The sequence below is a fragment of the Canis lupus genome, chromosome 15 (genome assembly GCF_003254725.2).
Source record: "Canis lupus dingo isolate Sandy chromosome 15, ASM325472v2, whole genome shotgun sequence".
In the NCBI taxonomy this organism is placed as follows: domain Eukaryota; kingdom Metazoa; phylum Chordata; class Mammalia; order Carnivora; family Canidae; genus Canis; species Canis lupus.
The window spans coordinates 987,368-1,014,442 of record NC_064257.1 but is presented as its reverse complement, the minus strand read 5'-3'; the positions used below and the strand labels follow the sequence as shown (position 1 = coordinate 1,014,442).

The 27,075-nt window shown below is 40.7% G+C and overlaps 1 protein-coding gene and 1 long non-coding RNA gene across 7 annotated transcripts in view; one reads left to right on the top strand and one right to left on the bottom strand.

Annotated features, from left to right (window-relative positions):
- Positions 1–11,435, top strand: part of LOC112642270 (uncharacterized) — a 57,500-nt gene extending 46,065 nt beyond the window's left edge. The window contains exon 5 of the long non-coding RNA XR_003125116.3: positions 11,313–11,435. This is a non-coding gene — a long non-coding RNA (uncharacterized LOC112642270). The remainder of the gene's footprint in view (positions 1–11,312) is intronic.
- FOXJ3 (forkhead box J3) overlaps positions 1–24,204 on the bottom strand; it is a 141,746-nt gene extending 117,542 nt beyond the window's left edge. For 2 of the 6 annotated variants that reach the window (XM_025419712.3, XM_035698751.2), the window contains exons 1-2: positions 23,874–24,204; positions 532–592 (exon numbers count right to left, since the gene is read on the bottom strand). In XM_025419712.3, coding sequence (XP_025275497.2) covers positions 532–592; positions 23,874–24,189 — 377 coding nt within the window. In that variant the 5' untranslated portion in view covers positions 24,190–24,204. Of the gene's footprint in view, positions 1–531; positions 593–11,219; positions 11,358–23,243; positions 23,456–23,873 lie in introns of those variants that run through there. The other 4 variants (XM_025419707.3, XM_025419710.3, XM_025419711.3 and 1 more) reach the window with 4 other exon arrangements.
- Between the last annotated feature and the right edge of the window lie 2,871 nt (positions 24,205–27,075).

Below are 27,075 nucleotides of genomic sequence, written 5' to 3'. Positions count from 1 at the left end.
AGTCCTGTATGCTTTTATTCACAGGATTTCACGTAAGATTTAATTTGTAAAAAGGATTTAGCAACTTCAAAAAACCTAAGACTACTGGATTATATACAACTTAGTTTCTACTTTTTAAGCCTTACTTATTTACTATAAGTGAGGATAATCTCGGTATATTTATATCATGATTTAGAAAGAGATAAAAATAGATAAAACTAGTCTTATTTAATCTGCTACAAAAGCAATCAAACTCTACTGTATACTTTCTAATTAAAACAAGTAGAAAGCAGAATAATTTTTTTAAAAAAAGTATAAAAATTTTGTTATTCCATGTATAAGAACATACGTAAATTAAGTAGTTGAAAATTAAAATCCAAATCCCATTACTACAAATATCTCCATACACAAAAATATCTCCCAACCCATCAAATAGCACTGACAAAACAATATTTTATTACGAACCTTACCTTGAAATTCATTCTAATATGACCTGACCAGATGAACTTTTAAAATATTACACATTCCAGTAAGGAAAAGAAGAGCACTCACCTTAATGAAGTTACAGATGGACAAGCCTGTCCATACAAACCCATCTGGCCACAAAGAGAATCTGAAAAGTAAAGAAAAGTTAGTTATCAGAAGCTCCAAAGTATATTAAACTATAAATAAGATTCATTTCTAATTAAAACACTCTGAAAACAAATAGAAGGCTAAAATATTCAACTCTACCTGAACACATACTTTCATGAATCAAAAATGCTATTATACAATGAGAGGAATTATACTGAAGACAGACATACCAGGAAGCATAAGAAAAACACACTATAATTCCAACTCCAAAGGAGCTGAAAACATAAAATTCAACAACTTGTTATGCTAAATATTATACAGAGAGTATAATAATGAGTATTGCAGGTTCCCATCCTCACATAATTGTCCCCTATACCATCTACTCTTCAGTCAAAACAGTGTTATCTTTATTGATTTCTTTTATACTGGACTTAAGACTTCACCTGAAGAAAGAACAGTTCCATCACTTAAAGTTAAAAATAGCACTCAAACAGGAGTTTTGAATAAGAAACTCTAGGTTCAAAATCAACTATGGGGGTCCCTGGGTGGCTCAGCGGTTTAGTGCCTGCCTTTGGCCCAAGGAGTGGGCCTGGAGTCCCAGGATCAAGTCCCGCTCGGGCTCCCTGCATGGAGCCTGCTTCTCCCTCTGCCTCCCTATGCCTGTGTCTCTGCCTCTCTCTCTCTCTCTCTCTCTCATGAATAAATAAAATCTTATAAAAAAAATTAACTATGACACTAAAAGACCTTAAAGAATTTATGTAACCTCACTGAACCTAAGATTCTTCATCTGTAACTTGGGAATAAATACTGCCTACATAATTCTATTTACTCATCAGGGATAAATTCCAGGTTTGTTGTTAGAATTAAAATCAATGAACAAATGTAATGTTGTCTATTAGTACTACTACCGGGCACAAGGATGATCCACAAATGTCTACAGGTAACATGAATGAGAGAACTTGGAATGGGCATAAGCATAAACATATGTATACACTGCACAAATAGTGGAGAGTGTGTACAACTAAAGAGAACATGTTCACACTGAAGGAGATGGATCAGCTGCTATTCCCAGTTCCAGCCAATTGCTGCTAAGGAGAATTAATTGCAAACCCAATATTCTAAGAACTAATTTTTCAAGATAAGCAAGATATCCAAAATTTTATTTGCATTCTCCTGATTTTTCTTTTCTAAATACAATGTGGACCAAACAAAACATTAGATTCTGTCCCAAGGTTATAACCTTTAAGCTAGAGGCTGAATGAATTCCTTGCATCTATTTGTTCTTGCATACACTAGAGAGAGACAAGGCACTTCTATTCCTGCCAAAATGACAGAATAGATAGCTTAATCAACATGTCACTGAAAATTACAAACATTGGATAAAATCTTCCAAAATCTTTAAAAATTAATCAATAATCCTGAAGGAAAATAACATCTGATCAAGGCCTAAAAACTAAATATAACAGAGAAACTAAAGAAGTATGCAGGGAACTGAAACCAGCTTTCATTCGCCTTCAAGGCATTGTGCCAAACCCTATGAATTTCAGCTTACACTTAGAAGGCCTAATGGGGCCCAAGGTACAAGAGGCAAAGTCCAGGTACCCAAGAGATAGCAAGGAAAACTTGCTTGCTTACCCTTGGCACTGAGTGCCAGCCAGGGGATGGGGGCCTATGATTGCAGTAAACCAGTATCTCCCCTGATACTGATAATCATAAGCTGACTCTCACCTAAGCTGACTCTCACCTAAGCTGACTCTCACCTAAGCTGACTCTCCCCTCTCACGGTTTAAAAAGCTTCATACTTAGAATTCTGTTTACAGTAGTCCTAGAATGGTATTATTCCCCACCTGTCCTTGAGAAAAACAAATGCAAATCCTCTCTGGGGAATCTGCCTTTGATCTAGGCCTAGAACTCCCAGATAAGGTACCAAAATAAATAAATTCACAATCAAAAATCACAAAACCCAGAAGGGGGGTATCACAAAACCCAGGAGGGACACCTGGGTGACTCAGCAGTTGAGCATCTGCCTTCGGTTTAGGGTGTGATCCCAGAGTCTGGGATCAAGTCCTGCATCCGGCTCTTCCAGGGAGCCTGCTTATCCCTGTCTATGTCTCTCATGAATAAATAAATTAAAAAAAAAAAAAAAAAACACAAAAGGAAACAAGCCACCTTAGAGTAAGATAAAGCTGAAGTATCAGTTTACAGAACCAAAACCTAAAAGATCTCCAGATATGGTAATTACTAGACCCTTAAAAAAAAAAAAAAAAAAAGATTTTATTTACTTATTCAATGAGAGAGGCAGAGACAAAGGCACAGGAAGAAGGATCCCTTCAGGGAGCCTGATGCGGACTCAATCCTAGGACCCAGGGTTCACAACCTGAGCTAAAAGCAGACACTCAACCACTAAGACACCCAGGCAACCCTACTAAAGCCTTTTTTTTTTTCTGTTTTACTTTATGAGTGATTAACTACTCCTCTGTTTCAATTACCTGTATGACTCTCAAATCTGTATCTCTAACAGGGATCAATCTCCTATCTCCGAACATAAATATCTAACAACATTCCATCCTGGAAAAAACAAATCTGTCTTTCCAAAGCAAAAATGATCATCTTTCTTTAATAAAGTTCCTATCATAAAATGACATAAGTCCTTTTACTTAAGAATGGCCTTTTAGCCTAACTCCTTTCTTTGCCTTTGTTAAAACAGAACACCTCTTTCCATTTTTTGATTTCTATGAGAAATGACTTCTCTAAACACTCTTGAGCTCTTAACCCACTCCCCACCGAAGAGGTAAGTAACTTGATTACTGGGTAGAGCTAACTCGGGACTCTACATCAGGACTCCACAGGCAGTGAGTGATCTGGATGCACTGATCTGTTGACCCTAACAATCTACGTATCAGATGGGCTGTCCCATGGTCTAGATTCGTAGGTAGGGATAAAAGAATGGAGAGTGAGCCAGCCCACTTGACTTTAAAATCTAAATCACATTCTGTAATATTCTACAACATCAGCTTTAGCAAAAACAAAGTTAACTCCTCCAAAAGTTACCATATGACCCAGCAATTCAATCCTACACACATATGTATGTATGTGTTTATAGAAAAGAAATCCTCTTGGGGATGGATAGATGGACACACTCACGCAGGTACATGTGTGTGCATGCCCAACAGAATTTAAAACATATATGTGCAAAAACTTGCATACAAATTTTCATAGCAGTTATTACTTATAATGGCCAAAAAGTGGAAATAAACCAAATGTTCAACTTATGAATGGATAAATGAAATGTGGTATACCACATTTGGTATATTGTGGTATACAATATTCATATAATATACAATATTATTCAGTCATAAAAAGGAATGAAGACCTGTTACAAGATACAACATGGATGACCTTGAGAGCCTTATGCTAAGTGAAAGAAGTCAGACACAATAGATCACATATTTGGAAAACAGATTAGTAGTGACCAGAAGATGAGGGAACGGCGGGGGGGGGGGGACACTTCTATCAGGCTTTTTTTTTTTGGAATGATGAAAGTGTTCTGGCACTCAATAGCAGTGACAATTGTACAAATTTGTGAATAAAAACCTTTAGTATAGAGGCACCTGTGTGCTCAGTCAACTGAGTGTCTGACCCTTAGTTTCAGCTCAGTCATGATCTCAGAGTCATGGGATCAAGCCCCACATTGGGCTCCACGCTCAGTGGCAGTCTGCTTGTCCCTCTCCCACTGTTCCTCCCTCCACTAGTGCTAATTCTCTCCCTCTTTTCTCTCTCAAATAAATATAAATAAAAATCTCTAAAAAAAAAAAAAACCTTCAGTATAAAATCACCCAATTATATGCCTTAAAATGGAAACTTTATGGTATGTGAGTTTGTAGCTCAATAAAAAACTATATTTAAAAACAGTAATTTTGGGATCCCTGGGTGGCTCAGTGGTTTAGCACCTGCCTTCGGCACAGGGCGTGATCCTGCAGTCCCCAGGATCGAGTCCCACATCAGGCTCCCTGCATGGAGCCTGCTTCTCCCTCTGCCTGTGTCTCTGCCTCTCTGTCTCTCATGAATAAATAAAATCTTAAAAAATAATAAAAAAATAAAAAATAACTTTTTTTCTTCTGTTGGTTCTCGTTAAACTCCTCAGTTCAAAATTCCCTCCTCAGGCCAGGGAAAAGGATCTTATATTTTGAGTCCCCCAAACATCAACAACCTTAGGACCCCCAATTAGTTACCATTTACTACCAACTCTAGCTCCCAGGTATCTTTCTGATTTGCTTTAGCCTCAATGCCTTAGTTTCAGTTTTTAATCTGAATTTTAATTCATTTTTAATCTAGATTACTCCTCCTAAATGGTGAACTCTAGGCTGGTTAACTGAAAGAACAAACATCTGCCAATCTTCTCTCTACCCAGCAAATGACCAGCAACATGGAAAGAAAAGAAGGCTAAAGTTTACAGTTCGGTCAGGAAAGTCCCAGTGTCCTCTGAATTACAAACTCACATTTCTGAAGCCAGCTATAGTTGAATATATTCATTCATTCATTTATATCCATAATTTATACAGTTTGAGCTAGTGTCAAAAGCACCTAGTAGAATTTTCTCCAAACCCTTTAAAAACCAACATACAAGTAGGTTTGTATAGAATGGCAACCAGAAAATGAGTGGTAAAGATGAATCATTCACTGATGAGTATGCTCCAATAGAAGCAACTGTACTCTATACCGTCACCAACACAAGATTATGGAATTCCTTTTAAGATAAGCAGTCTTCAAGTGTATATTAAATTGAGTTACAGGGGCACATGGCTAACTCAGTAGAGCATGCGAGCTTGATCTTAGAGTTGTGAGTTTGAGCCCCACAGTAGGCACAGAGATTACTTAAATTTTTTAATAAAATATATGAGTTAAAAATATATATATATATATGAGTTATAAAGTATTTACATTTAGGAAGATGTTTATCAGACTAACAGTAGTATAATAACGCATTATTTAGGAGCAGGAGGTGAAATGGGATGAAGTATTTTTAAAAAGCTCCCTAATTCTTATCTAATTTTCCCTCTCCCACTGACACAGAGATGTAATGCTTTATAAGTTTACAAAGAACTCAACATTCACGACCTTGAGTCAAGACATAGATTGGAATACCAACAGTGACCTTAGGTACTATTAATTTCTCTAAGGCTTAATTTCCTATTCTACAAAAGAGAAGATTCATGCCTCAGTTTCTCAGTGACTACAGCTTGAATGAAAGCATCAGTGTAACCTTAGAAAAAAGAACTACAAGTTTGTTTAAAATAAATGCTACAGCACTAGAGGTTAAGAGACTATTCCTTTTTTTTTTTTCTACTTCTGAACTTAGGCCTGTCTAATAAAAGACTTGAAAGTATAAAATTCACTAGCATCCATGAAGGAATAACCCCTTTGACTCATATTACTTAACTGAGCATTGTGACTTGTTATACCATTAGTCACAGGTAATTATTATTGCAGTCAAAGAAATTACCTATCTTAATCAGCCTGAACAAAAGAAATCTGCCAGAGGATGGAGTAAAGGGAAAAGAATCCTGCTGAGTAGCCATAAGCTGCCCATCTCACCTCCACCTGAAGGTATTGGAGCAGCTTGAGCTAAAAAGTGAGATCTCAGAGTCCTATGCTCCAGAAAGCAATTAAAATCATGTGAGAATTGGGACGCCTGGGTGGCTCAGGAGTTGAGCATCTGCCTTCATCTCAGGGCGTGATCCCAGGTCCAGGGATTGAGTCCCACATCAGGCTCCCTGCAAGGAGCCTGCCTTCTCCCTCTGCCTCTCTCTCTCTCTCTCTCTCTCTCTCTCTCAGGGCGTGATCCCAGGTCCAGGGATTGAGTCCCACATCAGGCTCCCTGCAAGGAGCCTGCCTTCTCCCTCTGCCTCTCTCTCTCTCTCTCTGTCTCTCATGAATAAATAAAACTTAAAAAAAAAAAAAAATCATGTGAGAATGATCAATTCACCACGGGAGTATTAAAGGAAAACGAGAGGCCAAACATAACTTTGGAGAGCTCTGATAATTAAGAGAAGAGGAACTAGTTAAAAAAAAAAATTTTTTTTAAGAAAATTGTACCGGAGATCGCTGCAAGTGATTTAATGCACAGGAAAAGCAATAATGCTACATGTTAAGATGGACACATGATGAAAACAGAATATTGGCTTTTATTAAAAGAGAATTAATAGTAAGAGGGTAGATTTTGTGTCCTAGTGAAAACAAAAAAAAAAAATAGACTGCAAAAGGGTTAAGAATTAAGACTGGGTTTGTAGCTAAAATACAGGTTTAGCTACAAATTGAACAAAATGAAAATAAATGGGAAATGCAATAAGGTCAAGCAGTCAGAGAGGAACAGATTAAGGAATCAGAGAAGGTGAATATGTTACAACATTCATCACACTGCATCCCCCATTACCCTGTTTTCTTTACAGCTGATCACCAACAGATATGACCTGTTTTACTGTTTCTCTCCCACTGGAAAGCAGAGAAAAAGTTTGTTTCATTCTGTTACATCCCCAGAACCTAGTATATAGTTAACTGTCATGTTTGTTCAATAAATGAATAGAACAGGTTCCACAAGCAGTGAAAAAAGAGAGTCCAGGTAAACTAAGAACAAAATCTGACTGAAAACTCACTAGACCTTTTAAATAAAATCTGCATCCATCAACTACCTCTCGCTACTTCAAGGCAAATAATTTAGGACCAATCTGCAGTTAGAAAAACAAGTATCCAGAATATATGAAAAACCCTTAAAACACAATAATAAAAAAGTAACACAATTTAAAGTGGGCAAAAATTTGGAGATACAGCTCATGGGTAGAGCATCTGACTGCAAAAATAAAAGGGCAAAGATAAAAGTTACTAAGATCTGTAAGTGTCCATTAAGCACATGAAAAGATTAATCATCAGGGAAATGCAAATCAAAACCACAATGATACCACTTCATACTCACCAGGATAACTATAATAAAAAAAAATAGACAATAACAAGTGTTGCAAAGGTGTAGAGAAACTGAAACTTATATATTGCTAGTGGAAATGTAAAAGAGCACAGCCACTTCACAAACAGTTGAGCAGTTTACTAAAAAGTTAAACAGTTACCATATGACACAGCCACTCCACTCCTAGGGTATATACCAAAGAAATGAAAACATTCATGCATAGAAAAATCTATACACAAATGTTCATAGCAGCATTAAATCTTAACAGCAAAAAAGTAAAAATCCAAATGCCCATTAGTTGATGGATAAGTAAGATATGCTATATCCATACAGTGGAATAGTAATTGGTAATAAAAAGGAATGATACATGCTACAACATGATCCTGGAAAACATGCTATGTGAAAGAAAGCAGTCACAAGACTACATGATTCTATTTACATCAAATGTCCAAAACAGGCAAATTTATATTAGTAGTTAGACTGTGGATCACTGGTTACATTTAATAAGATTAGTAGTTTCTTAGGGTCTGAGGAGTAGGGGACTAAAGGGGACTGACTGGGTATGGAGTTTCTTTCAGAGAGAGGAAGATGTTCTAAAATTAGACTGCAGTGATGCTTACACAACCCTGTGAATACATTAAAAACACTGAATTTCACACTTTAAACAGGTGAACTGTATATGAATTCTATCTCAATAAAGCTTCAAAAAATGAGAGAAGTTTAGAACTCCATCACACAAATGTTCTTAAGTTCCTGCTTCCTTCGCTAGTGCCACAGGAGCCACCCCCACCCCCACCCCCAAACTGGAACAGGAAAGGTAGAGTAAAAAAGTAATGACTTCACCAGAAAGCAATGCTACCACAGCAATATTTTCAAATATATAACCCCTGAATCATTAGTGGTTCAGGAAAGTTTGTTTTCTGGTGAGTTCCACTATTTCCAAACTGCACCATCTATTAATTAAACATGTTTAATGAAGATACCCTTACGGTTCACAAAAAAAAGTTTTATACAAAATTCTAGAGAAAATTCTACTAGTATCTACAAATCAACTACTTAGGTTAACTGCCACTCTCCTCCTAAAACAAGGACAAGTCTTGTTGTTCTCTAATAACGGAAGATTAAAAAAAAAAAAAAGTGCATGCCAAGCAACAATCAGCTTTTAGCTTTTTAAGACTGTTTTAAGACTAAGGAGTCTGAACTAACTGCCTCTTTCCTGAACTCCATAGTTTAGGTCTGGTGTCAATCAAACAGGTGGTAAATGTGGGGGAGAGAGGAGCTTCTTGGCCAAACAACACAGAACTATATAGCTTTTTACAAACCCCAAACCTTACTTCCTGCAATTTATGTAAACAGATCACAGGCCACCCTCTTCAAACTAAATCATAACCCAAGTAAATAACACAGGATTCTATTTCTGGGTCTGTCATTAACTCACTGGGTAATCCTGAAGCTTCAGTCTCTCTACTCTGCTCAATAACTTAACCACAATTTCCAGTCCTAAAATCCTATTATGTGGTCTAATAAAGAACTTGTTCCCAATTTATAGATTTGTTTTTAATGGAAAATCTGACAAAAGTATATGAAATTAAATATTATGTTCAAGTCACTTTTATTGAATGTACTGAAATATGAAAAATTCAAAAGATTGTTTACTTAATCAAAAATGTTGAACTCTTCCACTTTAAACTTTTAAAGGTATTCACTAAACAGAATAGGCTTTCAGAAGGCTGAAGGGTTTTGAGGCTTTAAATTTAAACTCAGTTATATTTAGAAAGCCAAGATGCCACCTCTCTGGATCCTGTATCTTTATCTTGGGCATTTGATTCATGTGCTTTGCCTGGTGTAATTCAAAGCAAGAGATCCTACCATATCCCTGAAAAGTAAACTGAACACATCAGAATGTACTGATCACCAGAGGAATGTCATACTGTACTGCAACCAAAAAGATAGGAAGCTACAGTCTCCCACTGCTAGAGCTGTTTAACAAAATAAAAATTACCTGTCTGGTCCAAAGGCAGTCCACAAACCACTGCCAACATTGTAAGAACAAATTTTATCCCATCACTAAAAACCCTGACTCAAGTCTAGGGTGAAACCTAGGGAATTTGTTAAATAAAAGTATATCAGCTGATTCTGATGCACAGGAACTACTGGTTTACAACATGGCTAGCAGAAAGGCTTCATATCATTTACCAATTATGTTCAATAGGTAATAGCTACCTGAAGTGCTACTCTGAGGAGGTCATGTCTAAAAACAACCAGTAATTAGTAGTTTGCCATGGACAAAGTGATGGGGAAATGGCCACATGCAAACCACGTATCTATCATCTGTGATTCAGACCACTGAAAGGGCTTTTATTTTTAAAGGAGGCTTCTGGGGTTAAGAGAAGAGACTAAGATCTGGATTATTTACTTTTAACTAGCAAAAGCTTTGGCTGACTCTTGTGTGTGTGTGTGGGGGGGGGGGGGGGTAAGAGGAAGCAAGAATAGGACCACTAGCATGGGTACCCATACTCTCCATAAATACTTATTAATATAAGCTTCCCAATATTACACAGAAAATAACAAGGTTTCTGCTCTCAAAATGTCAATAATCTTGTTTGAAAAATGAAAATTCTGCACAATTATATAAATTTCTTTTAAAAAAAAAAAAAAGGAGGTTGTGCCTTGAGTTCCACATCTGTTAAAGGTGGGAGCTAGTGGGAACACTGAGTACCAAGCAAAAACAGTATAATTTAGATAGATTCAAGAGGGAATCACCTGGGGGTTCCTCATCAATACATGACTAAAGTAATGGTTAAGATTCCACTGGCAGCATTTTCCAGGAAAAAAACCAAAAATATATAATCAACGCATGACACTGGAAGGCAAATAATCTGCTTTGTGTTGTTTTGTATCCATCTATCTCTAACATTGGATTGCTGGCTACTAGTGGTCCAGGTACATGTCAAATTAACCTTTCTGGGGGCACCTGGGTGGCTCAGTCAGTTAAGTGTCTGCCTGTGGCTCAGACCATGATCCCAGGGTTCTTGGGATCAAGCACCGAGTGGGGCTCCCTGCTCAGCAGAGAACCTGTCTGTCCCTCTCCCTCTACCCTTCCCCCAGGCTCATTCTCTCTCTCAAAATATTTTTAAGACTTAAAAAAATAAATAAAATAAGAAGAAAGAAAAGAAAGGAAAGGAAAGGAAAGGAAAGGAAAGGAAAGGAAAGGAAAGGAAAGGAAAGGAAAGGAAAGGAAAGGAAAGGAAAGGAAAGGAAAGGGAAAGGAAAGGGAAAGGAAAGGGAAAGGAAAGGGAAAGGAAAGGGAAAGGAAAGGGAAAGGAAAGGGAAAGGAAAGGGAAAGGAAAGGGAAAGGAAAGGGAAAGGAAAGGGAAAGGAAAGGGAAAGGAAAGGGAAAGGAAAGGGAAAGGAAAGGGAAAGGAAAGGGAAAGGAAAGGGAAAGGAAAGGGAAAGGAAAGGGAAAGGAAAGGGAAAGGAAAGGGAAAGGAAAGGGAAAGGAAAGGGAAAGGAAAGGGAAAGGAAAGGGAAAGGAAAGGGAAAGGAAAGGGAAAGGAAAGGGAAGGAAAGGGAAAGGAAAGGGAAAGGAAAGGAAAGGAAAGGAAAGGAAAGGAAAGGAAAGGAAAGGAAGGCTGTTGAGGCATATGTGGCAAATAGCTTAATGACAGACCTGTGATGGGTATATGAGGATTCATTATACTTTACCTACTTTTGCAAATACTCAGCAATGCACTTGTGGACCTTCCTGTTACTTGGTCAACTCCAGCACTGTACAATTAATTCTTTTTCTTTTCTTTCTCAGATTTCAGGAAGCTTAAGAATGACTGGTACTTCTGAAGAAAACAGCCTAGACTCAATCAGAAGAAAACCGGCATTCATTTGTTAGCTCTACTAATAGGAAATCTCTCTGAATCTACTCAAAGAACTTCTTGTAAATTAATATGAGAACTGAATATGAGCCAAGAGAGTGACTCAGCTGCTAAAAAGAAACAAAATACAATCTTAAACTTCATTAAAAGAATAGTATCCAGATCAAGGAAGGGCCCTGGTCCCAAGCACTCTTCCCTGGTTGGTTCACAACTGGAGTATTATACTCTGTTTTGAGCGTCACATTTTAATAACACTTACAAGCTAGAACGCTTGCAGGGAGAGATATCAACCTAGTGAGGAGTTTAGAAGCCAAATGTAAGTGCAGAATGTCCGAAAAAACTGGGTGTGTTTAATATGGAGAAGAAAACATTTCCCTGCTTTCCTTGTCACCTCAACCATAGAGACCCTGAGGATATTATTTTCCAGAGGATTTCAAGAGTTAATAAGGATTCCATTGTCAGGTAAGTTAAGTTTGAGATGAACTTTTTATTCTCTAACAGACTTACCATAGTGTTCAACATCCTCAAGTGCTTTATGATTCTTCAGGAAGGATGTTCATTCAGTATTTCCAATTGGAACCATTTGTTCATGCAACAGAAATTCACCAAGCCCCAAATATTTGCCAAACATTTCTCTAAGTGCTAGGGATACAATGAACACTTTTAATATTCTGGATGATACTTTGTGAAAAGACAAGTGATCCTCTTGCTACTCCTCTAACTTGCATTGTGCTCCCATATCTCTAGGTTTTTTATTATGCTATCAGCCTAGAACATCCATCACTAATCTTAATTCAAATATCATCTCCTCCACAAAGCTTTTCTGATCATAAGCAAAAACTCACTTTTCAACAAGCCAATGGCTTTTTTTCTGTATCAGTTCCTTGCAAATAGACTATGCCTCTTAATTACCTTCAGATTTCTCATAATGCCCAAGACAGTGTCTTGCATGCACAGGTGTTCAAGAAATATTTGTGGAATAATCACTGAAATACTTGAAGGATTATCTTGTTAAAGAACGCAAACTAGGTCTCTACTGTTCCACAGAGGACTAAGAGATGAAGTTAAAGGAAATGCTGCCTCAATTAGAACTAATGCAGCCTACCTTACAGGTGTTCAGTGACTATAGGTGTTCTAAGGGTAGCCAAGTAAGTATGTATGAAGAGCTTTAGAGGGAAATCTCACTGGCCTAAATAAAGGATTAACTCTTAAAATTTAGGAACTACTTTACTTCTATTTTAGACAAAAGAAAACTTTTGATAAAATAGATTTGTATCAATTTTAAAATTCCAGGGGCATCTGGGTGGCTCAGTCAGTTAAAGGGTCAGACCCTTAGTTTTGACTCCGGTCACGATCTCATAGCGGTTGTGGGATCAAGCCCCAAGTTAGCTCCCCACTCAGTGCAGAGTCTGCTTCAGATTCTTTTTCCCTCGCTTTCTGCTCCTCCCGCTCACTCACTCTCTTTCTCTCTCAAATAAAATCCTTCCAAAAAAAATCTTAAAATTAAACTTAAACATTAAGTACCCTTTCACTTACAACTATAGTGAATATATAATAATGCCTGTTAATGTCATTTACAGTGCTAAGTATAGAGACACAGTCTCTATTCTAAAAGAATCTAAAAGCAAAACATTGCTCCCAAAGCTAATCTGAAAGCATAGATCATTTACCTTAATAAAAACTGTTCCTTAGCGGGGGGAAAAAAATACTCCTTAGATGAGGAAATTCTTTAGATGACTGAATATTTTGCAGGCAGAGGAATAACTATGAAGCCATTCGCTCCTCTTAAAGATCTCTACAGACACCACTAAATACATTAAGTTCTTCAAAAACCAAAGGTAGCCATTCTGGCTTTTTAGTTAAAAACTAGAGAAAAAAAAAATAAACAAAATAAAAAACTAGAGAAGAAGATACCTCTACATAACAAAGGTTTTCTCTGCAGTCTCTCTCTCAAACTAAAAGCTGTAGTCTTTGCTGGCAAGAACCCTGTCTTCTACTTGTTTCCCCAGCATTTAGTAGAATGCCCAGGACATAGCACAAACAGTGAATAAATGAGCAACAAGTCAGAGAAATTAATGAGTCCAATGTCCCTGAATGAAAACAGCACCTTATGGGGCACCTGGATGGCTTAGTTGGTTAAGAGCCTGCCTTCAGCTCAGGTCATGATCCCGGAGTCGTGGGATTGAGCCCCACATCAGGCTTCTTGCTCGGCAGAGAGCCAGCTTCTCCCTCTCCCTCTGCCCTGATCCCCCCCTCCCCCATGCTTGTGCTCTCATTCACTCTCTCTCTCTCTTAAATAAATAAAATCTTAAAAAAGAAAAAGAAAGAAAGAAAACAGTACCTTAAAGAAGCACTAACAAGCGGTTTTTCTTATTAGAAACATGCCAGTGATATGGTAGCATACAAGCAGATCTTAAGTCTAGTTTTCATTATAAACCACAGTGCTATTTTAAGATCACTTATTGATAAGTAATTACTGTAAGTAAACCTAAAGTCTTGGTTGCTTCTAGGGAACTAAAATTAATTCCTTAATCAGCAAAGCTAAATGACCAAATTCTAATGTGAAGAAAACCCAAAACACTTATTACACCTACAACTTAACCAATAGATTATAATGAAATAATTTATTATCAAACTGATTTATGAACCTAACTGTCTAGAAAGCAAAATACTGTGATAGCACCAAGTGTTTAAAATGCTTTTCAAAAGTGTTATGATTCACATTTCTCTGAATCCTCTAAATTCTCATACATGTTTAATTGTTCTGATTATAAAAATGATATAAGCTCACAGTAGAGAACTCAGAAAATATAAACAGGTTAAAGGAGAAAATAAAGACTACTCATTGTGATGCTTTCTTTCAAAATTTTTTTTCTATGCAGTTGTAACTTCTTTATATACTATTACTCTTCCTACCCCCTAGGCAAGAGACAATAGACTCACATTATGACAGTAACCTAAGTTCCCTCAGCAGATTCATGTTCCAGGAACATTTTCTTAATGTCTACATGTTATAGATATGTACTTCCATAAGACCAAATCTGCTATTTTGTAATTCTTGAAAGTGTCCCTTTTGATTCTATCTCCCTCCTTGCCTCCAAAATTCTACAAAGACAAAGAAAGCAGACTCAAGTAAAAATATATCCAACAACTGGAAATAGACCCAAATTTAACAAGGGAAGAAGTTGTTCTCAATAGTTTTAAGTCCCTAGTCTGATATTATCACAAGACAAATTCTGCTCTACATAGCCCAGGTCCTTTGGGGTCCATAACCTCTAATTTCTACCTCAAAAATCCAAAGTATGTTCTTTATAAAAATTTTGCCAGTTTTCTATGAAGAGTACAAGACCAGAAACAGAATGCAAGATCTTTGTTCCTGTCTCTGCTCTATTAAAGGACTTGAGTAACACTAAGTCTTAACTTGTATCATTTTCTCTATTTATCAATAATAGGTGTATTATTTGCCCTACCACTATTACTGGGCTGTTGCAAGGTTCCAAAATCCAACAGATCAGAGAAAATGCTTTTCAGAAAGTATTATTCAAATGTAAGATGGATATTTTTCCAAAACACACATCCCCTATAATATAGATTATAAAACAGTACTTCCCCAAATATGCAAAATGCCTTTTCCGATGGTGATACTAACTATACACACACACACACACATACACACACACACATGGTGAGACAACACCATTAAGAACTCCTTACACACAGGGTAGACAGGTAAAGCATGTTATAAATTCACAGACCCAACCACACTAGCAGAAAATGATGCCATATATTATTCATCTCCTGCTAGGACAGTCAATTTGCTCCTGATTACAGCATATTTGACTGTTGTATGTCTGTACTTCCCAAAGTTCTACAGCCAAGGCACAAAACCTTTAGTCATTTTTAACAATTTAATAAGCATCCATGTGGCCACCAACCAAAATCTAGGATCTCAACAATAACTTGTTTTTACCATATTGTACTCCCATCTCTCTGTAAGCAAACAGAATTTGAAATTATTAGCGAGTTCTAGTAGTCTGACCCCTCATCCATTCCCCTCACAAATCTGTGTATCAATATACAGTAAAGACAGGTCTCAACTTTAAGAAAAATTCTAATCCTAATTTCTGAGATCTTTAAATAGGATAACATCAGCACTCTAACAATCAGATCAATCTTATTTCCTTGATATCATTGTACCACTGGGCAGGATGCTCTCCAGTAGGTGAATTCAGTTACAGCTTTTAGCTTTGTACTCCAGGTGAAAAGTTTAGCTGAAAGTTTACTGGGTAGTATCCTTCAAATATAGGGTCATCCTGGAATAATGGATCAACTCTTCAGTGACCCTCTCCCATATGTGACCCAATTCTTCATGACCCTCTCTCTACAGATGAAGATAATGAAAAAATAGTTAATGCTATGCTAGAGTTTGAATGTTTCTGTCCCCTCTAAAATTCACATGTTGAAATCCTCACCCCCCAAAATGATATTAAGTAGGTCTTTGGGAGGTGCTTAGGTCTTAAGAGTAGAGCCTTCATGAATGAGATTAGTAACCTGTAAGAGACTCCAGAGGGATCCCTTGGAGTTCCACTATGTTAAGGTGCCAGCTATGAACCAGGAAGGGGGCCTTCACCAAAAGGCAACAATGCTGGTGCTTTGATCTTAGACTTTATAGCCTCCAGAACATAAGCAATAAACTTCTGTTACTTACAAGCTACTTAGGCTGTGGTATTTTGTTGTAGTAGCCCAAATGGACTAAGAAAGCCAACATGTAAAGTTTATAGAGACTCTAAAAACTCCCACACAAGGACTTTGCCCACTCCTAAACTATTAGCATTCAACTCAAAAGAGAGTCCTCTAAGATTATGTTCCAACAACAGTCAGTTCCTCTTATTACATTCCATAAGTGGGAGTCCATTACCCATTGATGATAGGAAATAAAGTCAGCCAGGACAGTGGCAATGTAGGTCTGATTATACCAAAACAAAATCACTTCACATTTATGCTAAAATTTTTAAGAAACCAGAGTGGTTTAGTAATTATTAGATTCTACGCTTTATTAAATGTGTCAAAGTAAGAGTTCTTGGGGATCCCTGGGTTGCTCAGAGGTTTAGCGCCTGCCTTCAGTCCAGGGTATGATCCTGAAGTCCTGGGATCGAGTCCCACATCAGGCTCCCTGCGTGGAACCTGCTTCTCCCTCTGCCTGTGTCTCTGCCCTCTCTCTCTCTCTCTCTCTCTCTCTGGTCTCTCATGAATAAATAAATAAAATCTAAAAAAAAAAAAAAGAGTTCTTGAATACGGTCCTAATAAAATCATATTCTTATTTATCCTATATTTTACCTTGTCACAGTACAAAAGTCTGACATGTATAAGTCTCATTTGCTTTCTGTTTCAGTTGCTTTGTCTTAATTCTATAAAAAAGTAATAACCAGTTTGAAAGACATCACATTCTCAGGTTATCAGTTAGTATGTCATGTAGAATAGAAGCCGAAGCTACCTAACTACAAAGGTTACTTAAAATAAGTAGAATGCCATTGTTATAAATATAAATACAACATCTGGTTCCATATAACAAAGCTATTTCCATATCCCAACAGATGGCCCACAGTAATAATGCTTTGCTGATCTGGTTATAACAAATTCTATTAAATCCAAAATCCTGTATAGCAGATGCCTTTTCCAATTTCAGTGTAAGTCAATCTCTTTAACCAAAACACTGTGCTTTGGTTCTTGTTATTTGTGCACTAAAATCCAATTATGCCAATTAAGATGATCAAATTTTTTTGACAGTTGTTATAAAATGCCACTGCGATGTTTTCTGAGTTTTCAAGTGAAGGAGGGTAGAATACCTCTATCTAGGACTGAAACACTAACTGTTGAAAATGGAAAACGAAAATTCAGTTATAGAAAGGCTGAGGAGAGGTAAAAGTAAGCTTTAGCTGTCCCAAGCCAAGGTTTCTGAACAGCTGCAACGTGAAAAGCTAAGTGATTACCAAAGCCAATGGTGAAGAGCACTGAAAATAATGCAATTTCTGAGTTGAAAGGCTGTTAGGAAGGACAAACAAAAAAGGTGCCTGTAAGCATAAACAACATGTATCTCTGTACACTAGAATCAGGTTCGTAGTTTTAAAAAATGTGGACACAATGTCAGCTTTAATTTTGCTGTTTGCTTCCCCAACATACTCAATATCCAATCTTCATACTCTCATCATGCCCTTACTTGAAATATTACCCTCTATTAACTCATAACACAGTAAGCAGTACAATGTAGTGATTAACAGCCACTAAGTTCTGAAAATAGACTGCAGGCGTTCAAATCCTGCCTCTTTCCATCCCTGGCTATAGAATCTCAGACAAGCTACTTAATCTCTCTGTGCCTGTTTCTTCTCTGTGCCTATAAAATTAATAAAAATAAAACCTACCTTTTAGAGTTGTTATAAGGATTATATTAATAATAAACGTAAAGTACTCATAGTAAGTTTTGGACCCATACTAAGGCTTCAGAAAATGTTCTCTACTATTATTATCATCACATAAATACTCACTGGTGATCTGAAGAAAAGACAGGAATATGAAATGACTTCTCTAAATCACACAGCAAACAAGTGACAGAATCTGGTTTAAAAAAAAAATACACACACATACAGATTTCTTCATTTTAAGTCCTAAAGATTAATCATTAAAAATTACTGATTTACTAAGAAGATTTCCCAGCCCCTGTAATTATCCAGAAATTCACATAGGAATCCTTTAACTTAGACAATAGCACAGAGTAGCAGAAATGGCAATGAACATGGACTAAGAAGATCCCACAGCTCTATTACAGATTTAGATGTACAATCTTGAGCAAGTCACCTAAACTTTGAATCACTCATCTTAAAAAAATGCTTTGCCTACATCACAGGACTGTTGTGATATGAAATGAGATGATGTATGAGAAAATATATGTTAAGTGTTCAAGGGCCATGTCTTACTCATTTTTATATCCCCAATTCCTATTAGAATGCATAGCAGAGGTTACAATCTAAAAGAAAAGCCACTGGAGGAATAAGATTGACAAGTAAGGGCTAAGATGAAGAAAGGGAAAGGTTTTTACAAGAATAAGAAACCCAAATGTCCAACTAATGAAGGGATAAATAAAAGGTAGTATAGCCATACAATGGAGTATTATTCAGCAATAAAAAGGAATGAGATACTGATACAAACCTCAAGATGGATAACGCTTGAAACATTATGCTAAGTCAAAGAACCCAGATACCTTATGCTGTTATGATTCCATTTATATGCAATGTCCAGAACAGAATACAGACTTTCTCTTATGGGTTGATGAAATGACTAAAGATGACTGTGGTGATGGACGTACAACTTAATATACTAAATATACTAAAAACCATTGAACTGTATAATTTGGATGAGCAAACTATATACTATGTAAATTATACCTCAATAAAACTTAAAAAAAAAGAGTAAGAAAAGTTTGTGAGAACCATTCAAGTATAAAGTCACTGGTTTTAGAATACATTTGTTTCTCTTTTTAAGGAAAAAAAAAGTGAATTTTCTGATATTTGAGTAGCTCTGACATGTGGACAAGAAAGAGACTGGTGGAAGCATTAGGAAAAAAATCCTTAAAATTACAACACCGGGGCCCCCTGGGTGGTACATTAGCTTAAGAGTCTGACTCTTGGTTTCGGCTCAGGTTGTGATCTCAGGCTTGTAAGAAGAGCCCTGCGTCAGGCTCCACACACAGCACAAAGTCGGCTTTAGACTCTCCCTCTCTCTCCCCACCCCCTAAAATAAATAAATCTTTTTAAAAAAATTACCACACCAGACCATAATGTCTCTACAAATCCTTCTGTGGAAAACAAATCAAACACCTATTCTTTCCTTTCAAAATTCTAAGGTTAAAATTTATTTCCCAGGCCTACTTGAATAATAGTCTTCACCATGCTGATTGTTTTTGAACTTTCAGACTATCTCTGACACTTATCAACCATACTACTTCTCCTATCCTTGGCTTCCATATAGCACTGATGTACTTCCTGGTTCTCCTCAGAATGTTTACCTGTTAGTCTATAACGTCACCCAAAATTCCAAACCTCAAAGGCCTTTCACCATCATACTACTAACTTCCTATCACTCATCTACTCACCTGTTTTTTACTACCATCTACAGCCCTGGTCAGTGAACAATCAATATTTTTATCTCTATTAATCCTATAGTAATGTACCACAAATATTTCAATGTTACTCTAGTCATTCTTTATGGTCTTTTCTAAGGCTGGGAAGCAGTACTGAGGCTCAACTAAAATAATTTCTATCCTATTTCTATGTGACTTTGCAATGTGGAGTACATTTTTTTCTTCCAAATAGGTATCTGTTCTTCAGGGTGCTAGGGTGGCTCAGTTGGTAAAGCAGCTGCCATTGGCCCAGGTCATGATTCCAGAATCCTGGACTCCTCACTGGATGGGCAGCCTGCTTCTCTCTCTCCAATACTTGTGCTCTCCTACTCTCTCCCTCTCACAAATAAATAAATAAAAATCTTTAAAAAAAAAAAAAAAAAAGATGTTTTTCTAATTGTTTTGCTTAAACTAGTCTTCATTTCCAGAGTCAGACCAGCAAGGAGAAAAGACCATCAGGACTGGCAAGAAACTAGCCTGCTACTGAAAAACTGATTTTACCCCAATTAATGTTGCCCCACAGTGATACTTTCCTAATTTCCTATTATCAATCATCCTCCCAGGACTCTAGGCTTTTATCTTTTAATGTTTTATTTGCTATCTTCCCTTCGTCCACAATCATCACTAAGTTCAAATTAATTTTTACTCACACATACATCTTCTTACATATCCTATGTTTCTTTCTTAGGACAGTTTCATTTAACAATTAAGTGCAAAAGCTCAAAGATGAGACTGCCGGGGTTCAAATCCTGGCTCTGCAAGGATTTGGGACAGGTTACTTAACCTCTCTGTAACTCAATTTCTTCATAAGAATAGTAAGATCTCGGGGATGCCTGGGTGGCTAAGTGGTCTAGCACTGTGTGTGATCCTGGAGTCCCAGGATCAAGTCCCGTGTCAGGCTTCCCGCATGGAGCCTGCTTCTCCCTCTGCCTGTGTCTCTGCCTCTCTCTGTCTCTCATGAATAAATAAAATCTTAAAAAAAAAAAAAAAATAGTAAGACCTTTAAGAAGATTCTGAGATAAATACATGTAATGAGCTTAGAACAATCCCTGGCATACAGGAAATAATAAATGTTAGGTATTATTTTATTTCCATAATAATCATTACCTTGTATCAGACCCTCATCTTATTCCCCAAATTCTCCAAGACCATTCTTGTCAGTCTCCTCACTCCAGAACACTCCGATAATACAAAACCTTCCTCAGGAACAATATGCACTAACTTACTTCTAGTCTAGAATCCAATATGGTACCCCAACAAACTAAACATTACATTCTTGATAGGTCCTCAACCAATACCCACTCACTAATCCTGAATTCATTTATGACTACTTACCAATCCAGACTCTTTGTGCAGGTCAACCCGCTTGCTGTATCTTTTATACACATTGTCACTTCTCTATCTCTGTAAATACTCCTTCACTCTCCTAGAATACATCTCCTCCCCTCTGAAAATTCCTATCTTTTGCAAATCTCACTTATACTTTTGAGGTTGGGCATTGTTATCCCAATCAGGCGTCTGATGTTGCTTGGTGGTTTATGAACACGTATGTTACGTGTTGTTTCCCCATAGAAGTTGAAGCATTTATAGATAGAGACATATTTTATTCCCGTGTCTCTTCACACAGACTACTTCACACACAGCACAGTATTTTTCAGGACACAAATGCTGACTTGCTAAAAAAAAATATGCTTCAGAATACATCAGAAAAACAGTCTCTATTTTCCACTGCCCCACCCATACTTAGCATAATGAAAGCAGATAGAATCTGTATTTAAATATTTTTATTTTGCATAGAATACACTAACAATTGTACCACATAAAAGGAAATATATATATACACTCAAAAAGAATGCACAACGCAAAAAAAAAAAAAAAAAAATCAAGAAAGAGAATGCCAGCCAACTTGGAATCTAAAAAGTGACTTCGTAATATTAAGGATTTTTTTTATTTGGCCCAAACTAATGAACCAAAGAGAGCCAAAATAAACATGTCCTGACCCCAGCCAACAAACACCTCATAAATACATGAAAAGTTCCCAGTATCACAAATATCGGTAACGAGATTCACCTCAACTCCGAGACACTAAAAGAAAACAAAAATCCTCAGGTGTCTCATAAAAACGAAAACCTTTAAGAATTCAATCCCACCTCATGAATATATGCCATCCAAACAGAAAAGTGAAGGGAGATGCTGCTTTTGTATAAATATTTGCTCTGGTCTAGGAGGAATAAGGCTTCTCTCACTGCGAGTGCAGCCTGCGCCCTGTTAAGGGAGCAATCTGTGGTCACACAGGAGCGAGACACGGGAAGATGCAAGGAGCCCTCAACCTGGGACGCGGACATTAAAGGAAAACAAACTACCCCCAAAACGCGTTTCAAAACCAGTTTCAGAAAACAGAGGAGCGCAAAGATACTCAACAGAAAAAAAAAAAAAAAGAAAAAACAGGAAAAGTGATATAAAGGAGCTCCCACGACCTCTGGGACTCAGGGACACTACGGAGCGCCGCGTTCCAAGAGCCATACAGGTAAGCAGGTAAGTACTTCCACAACACGCACTCGTCTCGCTGGGAAGCAAAAAGGAAAATATAAAAAATAAAAATAAATGAATGAATGAATGAATGAATGAATGAATGAATGAGGGTCTGGAAAAAACAAAACAGATGCCCACCGATCGCTCGGTCCCTGGCCAGCCCGACTCCGCTCATTCGGGAATCCGCTTAGAGACGGAGACGTAAACTGGCGCGACACAGGAGGAAAAAAGAAAAGAAAAAGAAAAACCTCTGCCAACCAGACACACAGAAAGTAGAACGGAGAAGTGCAAACTGCACACCTCGGTGCATCAGCAGCTAGAGCACACTCCGGTGGAGTCGCAGGCAACGGATGGGGCGGGGGGGGGGGGGGGGGACGAAAACAGCTAAAAGCGCAGAAGGGAAGAGGTCTGGGAAAGTAAGCCCTGCCGCGTCCCCCGCGGCTTCCAGTTTCCGAGAGTACGACGCCGGCTTCTCCCGCCGCCCCCCAACCTAAGGTCGGCCGGGGCGACGCGCACTGACCCCACGACCAGCCTCGGAGGACGGAGCACGGCGCAGACCTCCCTCCTCGCCAGCTGCGAAAAATGGAGGGGGGAGGGGGGAGACACCCTACCACGTGGGCAGGATGCAACACACACGGGACAGCAACACGTCCGCATGGAGCGGCCGCTCGCCCCGGTGCCCGCGGAGGACGCGGCGTCGGGGTGCGCGGGCCGCACCCGCAGGGCACCCCCGGCGGCCGACCCCCCCGCCCCGCCCCGCCCCGCCCCGGGCCGGAGGGGAAGCAGCTGCCTCGTGCCGAGGTCGGGGGCCGGCGGGGCGGCGGGCAGGCCCCGGGGAGGGGCGGACGGCCGCTGTCCGCGCGCTCGGCGCCCCCGGGAAGCCCGTCCGGCGCCCCGGGGCCCCGCTGGGGGAGGGGCGGCAGGCGCGGAGCCGCCGCTTCCCGGCTGAGGGGCAGCAGCAGCTGAGGCCGAGCGCCGCGGGGGAGGGAGGGACGCAGCGCTCGCCGCCCGCCAGCCCCGCCGCCCCGCCGCACGGCCGCGGCCGAGAGGGGAGCCGCCGTCTCGCGGAGGGCAGCCCCTGCCTCCGTCCCGGGAGATGCCCCAGCCCCGCCTCCTCGCCCGCCGCCTCGGCCCCGCCGCCCGGGCGGCGGGCACTCACCTCAGGCTGCGCAGGCCGGGACGGCCCGGCCGAGCCCCCGGCCGCTGCGTGCGTCTCCGCCCCCCGGGAAAGGCCCCAACGGCGCCTGGTGCGAGCGGCCGAGGCCCCGAGCAGCGCCGAGAGCGGCTGCGGCGGCGGCGGCGGCGGCGGCGGCGGCGGCGGCGGCGACGGCGGCGGCGGCGGCGGGAGCAGCCAACATCCGGGGCCGCGCACCCGGAACTACTTCCCGGCCCGCTCCCCTCCCGCCCCGCCCCCCGCGACGTCGCTGCGTCAGCGCGTCACCGGCCCGGCGTCGGCGGCGTCCCCTCCCCTCCGCGGGATCGGCGCGCGCGGGATCCCTCCGCGGGGACAAGTAGTGCCCCGGGGCGCCGGGGGCTCGCGTCTGGCGGTTCCGAGCGCTTCCGGGGGTCCCTGCGCCTCCGAGCGGCGGCTGGGGACTGGGGGCGGCCCCGTAGTGGGGGACGGCAGGGACCCGCGGCTCCCGGACTCCTCGGGCCCCAGAGCCACGGCGCCCTGTGACCTTGTCCGCCCCCCCCCCCGCCCCCTCACGGTGGCGACGAGCGCCTCCGCCTCCGCCTCCGCCTCCGCCTCCGCCTCCGCCTCCGCCGGGAAACCGGACCCCGTTTCCACCTTTGCACGGCGCGGGCAGCTGGCGCGGTCGAGCCCAGGCTTCTAGACCCGTCCACCGAGCCCATCCCCGGTCGAGCCTTAGCTTCCTGCTGAGAGCACAGCACCGAGGCCCTTCTGATGCGACACCTGTTGTCCCGGTTACGGTCCTTGCTCCCAACAGGTGGAACCTGCACAAGGGTAGCTCGGAAGACGTGAACTCGGAATCTCCTTCTACGTCAATCTTCACGGTTTCCTTCTCTAGATTATTAGCCCTGCGGATCTGCCCTGTAATTTCATGCTTGATTACGTTCAGACCTCTAATCTGTTGTTGCATCATTGGGTCAGTCACGTCTCTAAAAGGCGAGCACCAAGCATGCATTTGAGCTCACAGTAGGTGCTCAGTGTTCGATGCGAATTGGCCCTAGGAACCTTTTTTTGACAATGGTCTGGTAGGGAATCGGATAAAGACCTCAGGTAGTTAAGGAGCTGAGTACCCAGCTCCTTCAGCAAACACTGAACACCTGCCATTGGCCAAACATTTCTAGGCGCTGGGCATTCAAAGTACTCCTGTATTCCATTTTAATTAATTAATTAATTTTTTATTCATGAGCATACACAGAGAGGAGAGAGAGAGATGCAGAGACACAGGCAGAGGGAGAAGCAGGCTGCATGCACCGGGAGCCCGACGTGGGACTGGATCCCGGGTCTCCAGGATCAGGCCCCGGGCTGAAGGCGGCGCTAAACCACTGAGCCACCCGGGCTGCCCTCCTTTTCTATATTTAAGACGCTAGCAAGTCTCTGAAAATAAAAAGGTTCATTCACGCATTTGTCCAACAAATACTTGCCAATTACTATTAAGGTTGTCAGACACTATTTTAGTGCTTTGGATGCATCAGCAAACAGTAGAGAGAGAGGAGGAGGAGGAAGCATCCTTCCCTTTCGGAGCTTTCATTTATTGTGGAGAGAAAGGCGATTAACCTAACAAGAAAATTATTTGGTGTGTTAAAAGGTATTCAGCGCTATGGCTGAAAAGAGACCAGGGTAAGAGATGTGAAGAAAACTGGAGGACGGTAGGGCTTGGGATTTTTTTTTTTTAACAATAGCAGTTTATTTATCAATATTAGTTTTATTTGGGGCACCTGGGTTATGCCAGACAGTTGGTTATACATCTGAATTCCACTCAGGTCACAATCTCAGGGTCCTGGGATTGCGTTCCATGTTGGGCTCCCTGCTCAGAGGGGAGCCTGCTTCTCCCTCTCCCTCTGCTGCCTCCCCTGCTCATGTGCTGCTCTCTCTCTAGTGAATAAATGAAATCTTAAAATAATAATAATAATAGTAGTAGTAGTAGTAGTAGTAGTAGGTTTATTCAACAAAGCCAAACCATGTGTTAGGTGCTGGGGCCTCAGTGGAGAACAAGCCAAAGCTCCGACCTGGTGGACTGTCCAGCTAGTGGAGACCACATGCCAGGTGCTTTCACGTGTCCTCTCATGCAATGCTTTCGCAAGTCTGTGAGAAAGGACTCTTATGCTCATCTTTGCAGCTGATGAAATTGAGGCTCAGGAGAGAAAAACCAGCTGGAATTCAAACCTGACATCTTCATAGTCCAGCTTCCTTTCTAGCTTCAGCTGAGGCATTTCATATTTTTCTGTTTCATTATACCTCACTTCTTTCATCATGGAAACTCATGTGTTAATCTAGGCGAATGGCCTTAGGCCAGTATTGAGGCAAAAGGGAGGGAGAAAAAGAAAATATTTAGAGGAGGAGAGGGAGGAGTTATCAAAACATCTAGATGTGTGGAGCAAGGTAATAGGGGTAAGCAAAGAGGATTTAGTGGAAGAGAAATGAAGGGAGATTCATTAGTATTCCAATTCTGGTTTTACAGGATGGGATCTTAAACAGCCATCAGGGAGAGCCCAATTCATGAGGTGACTTTAATGAGAAACTTGAAAGAGGTGAGGGAGTGAGCCATGCCTTTGTCTGGGAGTGTCCCAGGCTGAAGGACTAGCTAGTGGAAAGGCCCGGAGGCGAAAGCATTCCTGAAAGTGTTAGAAACCAGGAAGAATCCAGAACAACTAGAGCAAGGTGAGCAACAGAGGCAGGAATGGACAGATAAGGTCACAGTGGGGTCTTGTAGGCCGCTGTAAGGATCTTAAATTAAAAAAATCCACCACCAGGCTTTGAACAGAGGAGCAATATGCAGCTCATGCTTTCAAAAGACCACTCTAGCTACGGTGCTAAGAGTAGATGGTGAGTGGCCATTGGAAGCCAGAGGCTCCACTGTCCTGGTTCAAGATGATGACTTGGATCAGTAGGAAAAATAGGATACAGTCTCTATAAGAACTCACAGTATTGGGACGCCCAGGTGGCTCAGCGGTTTATCACCGCCTTCAGCCCAGGGTGTGATCCTGGAGACCCGGGATCGAGTCCCACATCAGGCTCCCCGCATGGAGCCTGCTTCTCCCTCTGCCTGTGTCTCTGCCTCTCTCTGTGTGTGTCTCTCATGAATAAATAAATAAAATCTTAAAAAAAAAAATTCACAGTATACTGTTCGATGCAAATAGATCTGACAATGACATTACACTATGATAAGGGAAAGAGTATCCTGGAATAAGCCCCACATCGGGCTTCCTGCTCAGCCAGGAGCCTGCTGCTACCCCTCCTGCCTGCAGCTCCCCCTGCTTGTGTGCTGGTGCATGCTCTCTCTCTCTCAAATAAATGCATGAAATCTTTAAACCCAGCCTGGGAAGGTAAACCTGCGTTTAATCTCGTGTTCCATAGCTTAGTTCTTGTGTGCCTGTGTATCAAGCAATTTAGTTTCACTTAGTCTCATTTTCTTGCCTATTAAATGGAAACAAGAACCCATAGCTACCTAGCAAAAGGGACCCATGTACAGGCTGCCATAAAATAAAGGCTCCCCCAGGGTGCCTGGGTGACACAGTCAGTTGAGTGTCTGATTTGATTTCAGGTCAGATTGTGATCTCAGGGTCATGAGATCAAGCCCAGCATCCAGCTCTGTGCTGAGCAGGAAGTCGGCTTGGGTTTCTCTCTCTCTCCCTCTCCCTCGGCCCCTTACCCCGTCAAATAAATAAATAAATCTTTTAAAAATCTATTTTAAAAATAATAATTAAGGGGTGCCTGGGTGACTCAGCAGTTGAGCATCAGCTCAGGTCCTGATCCCGGAGTTCCAGGATCGAGTTCCATATCAGGGTCCCTACAGGGAGCC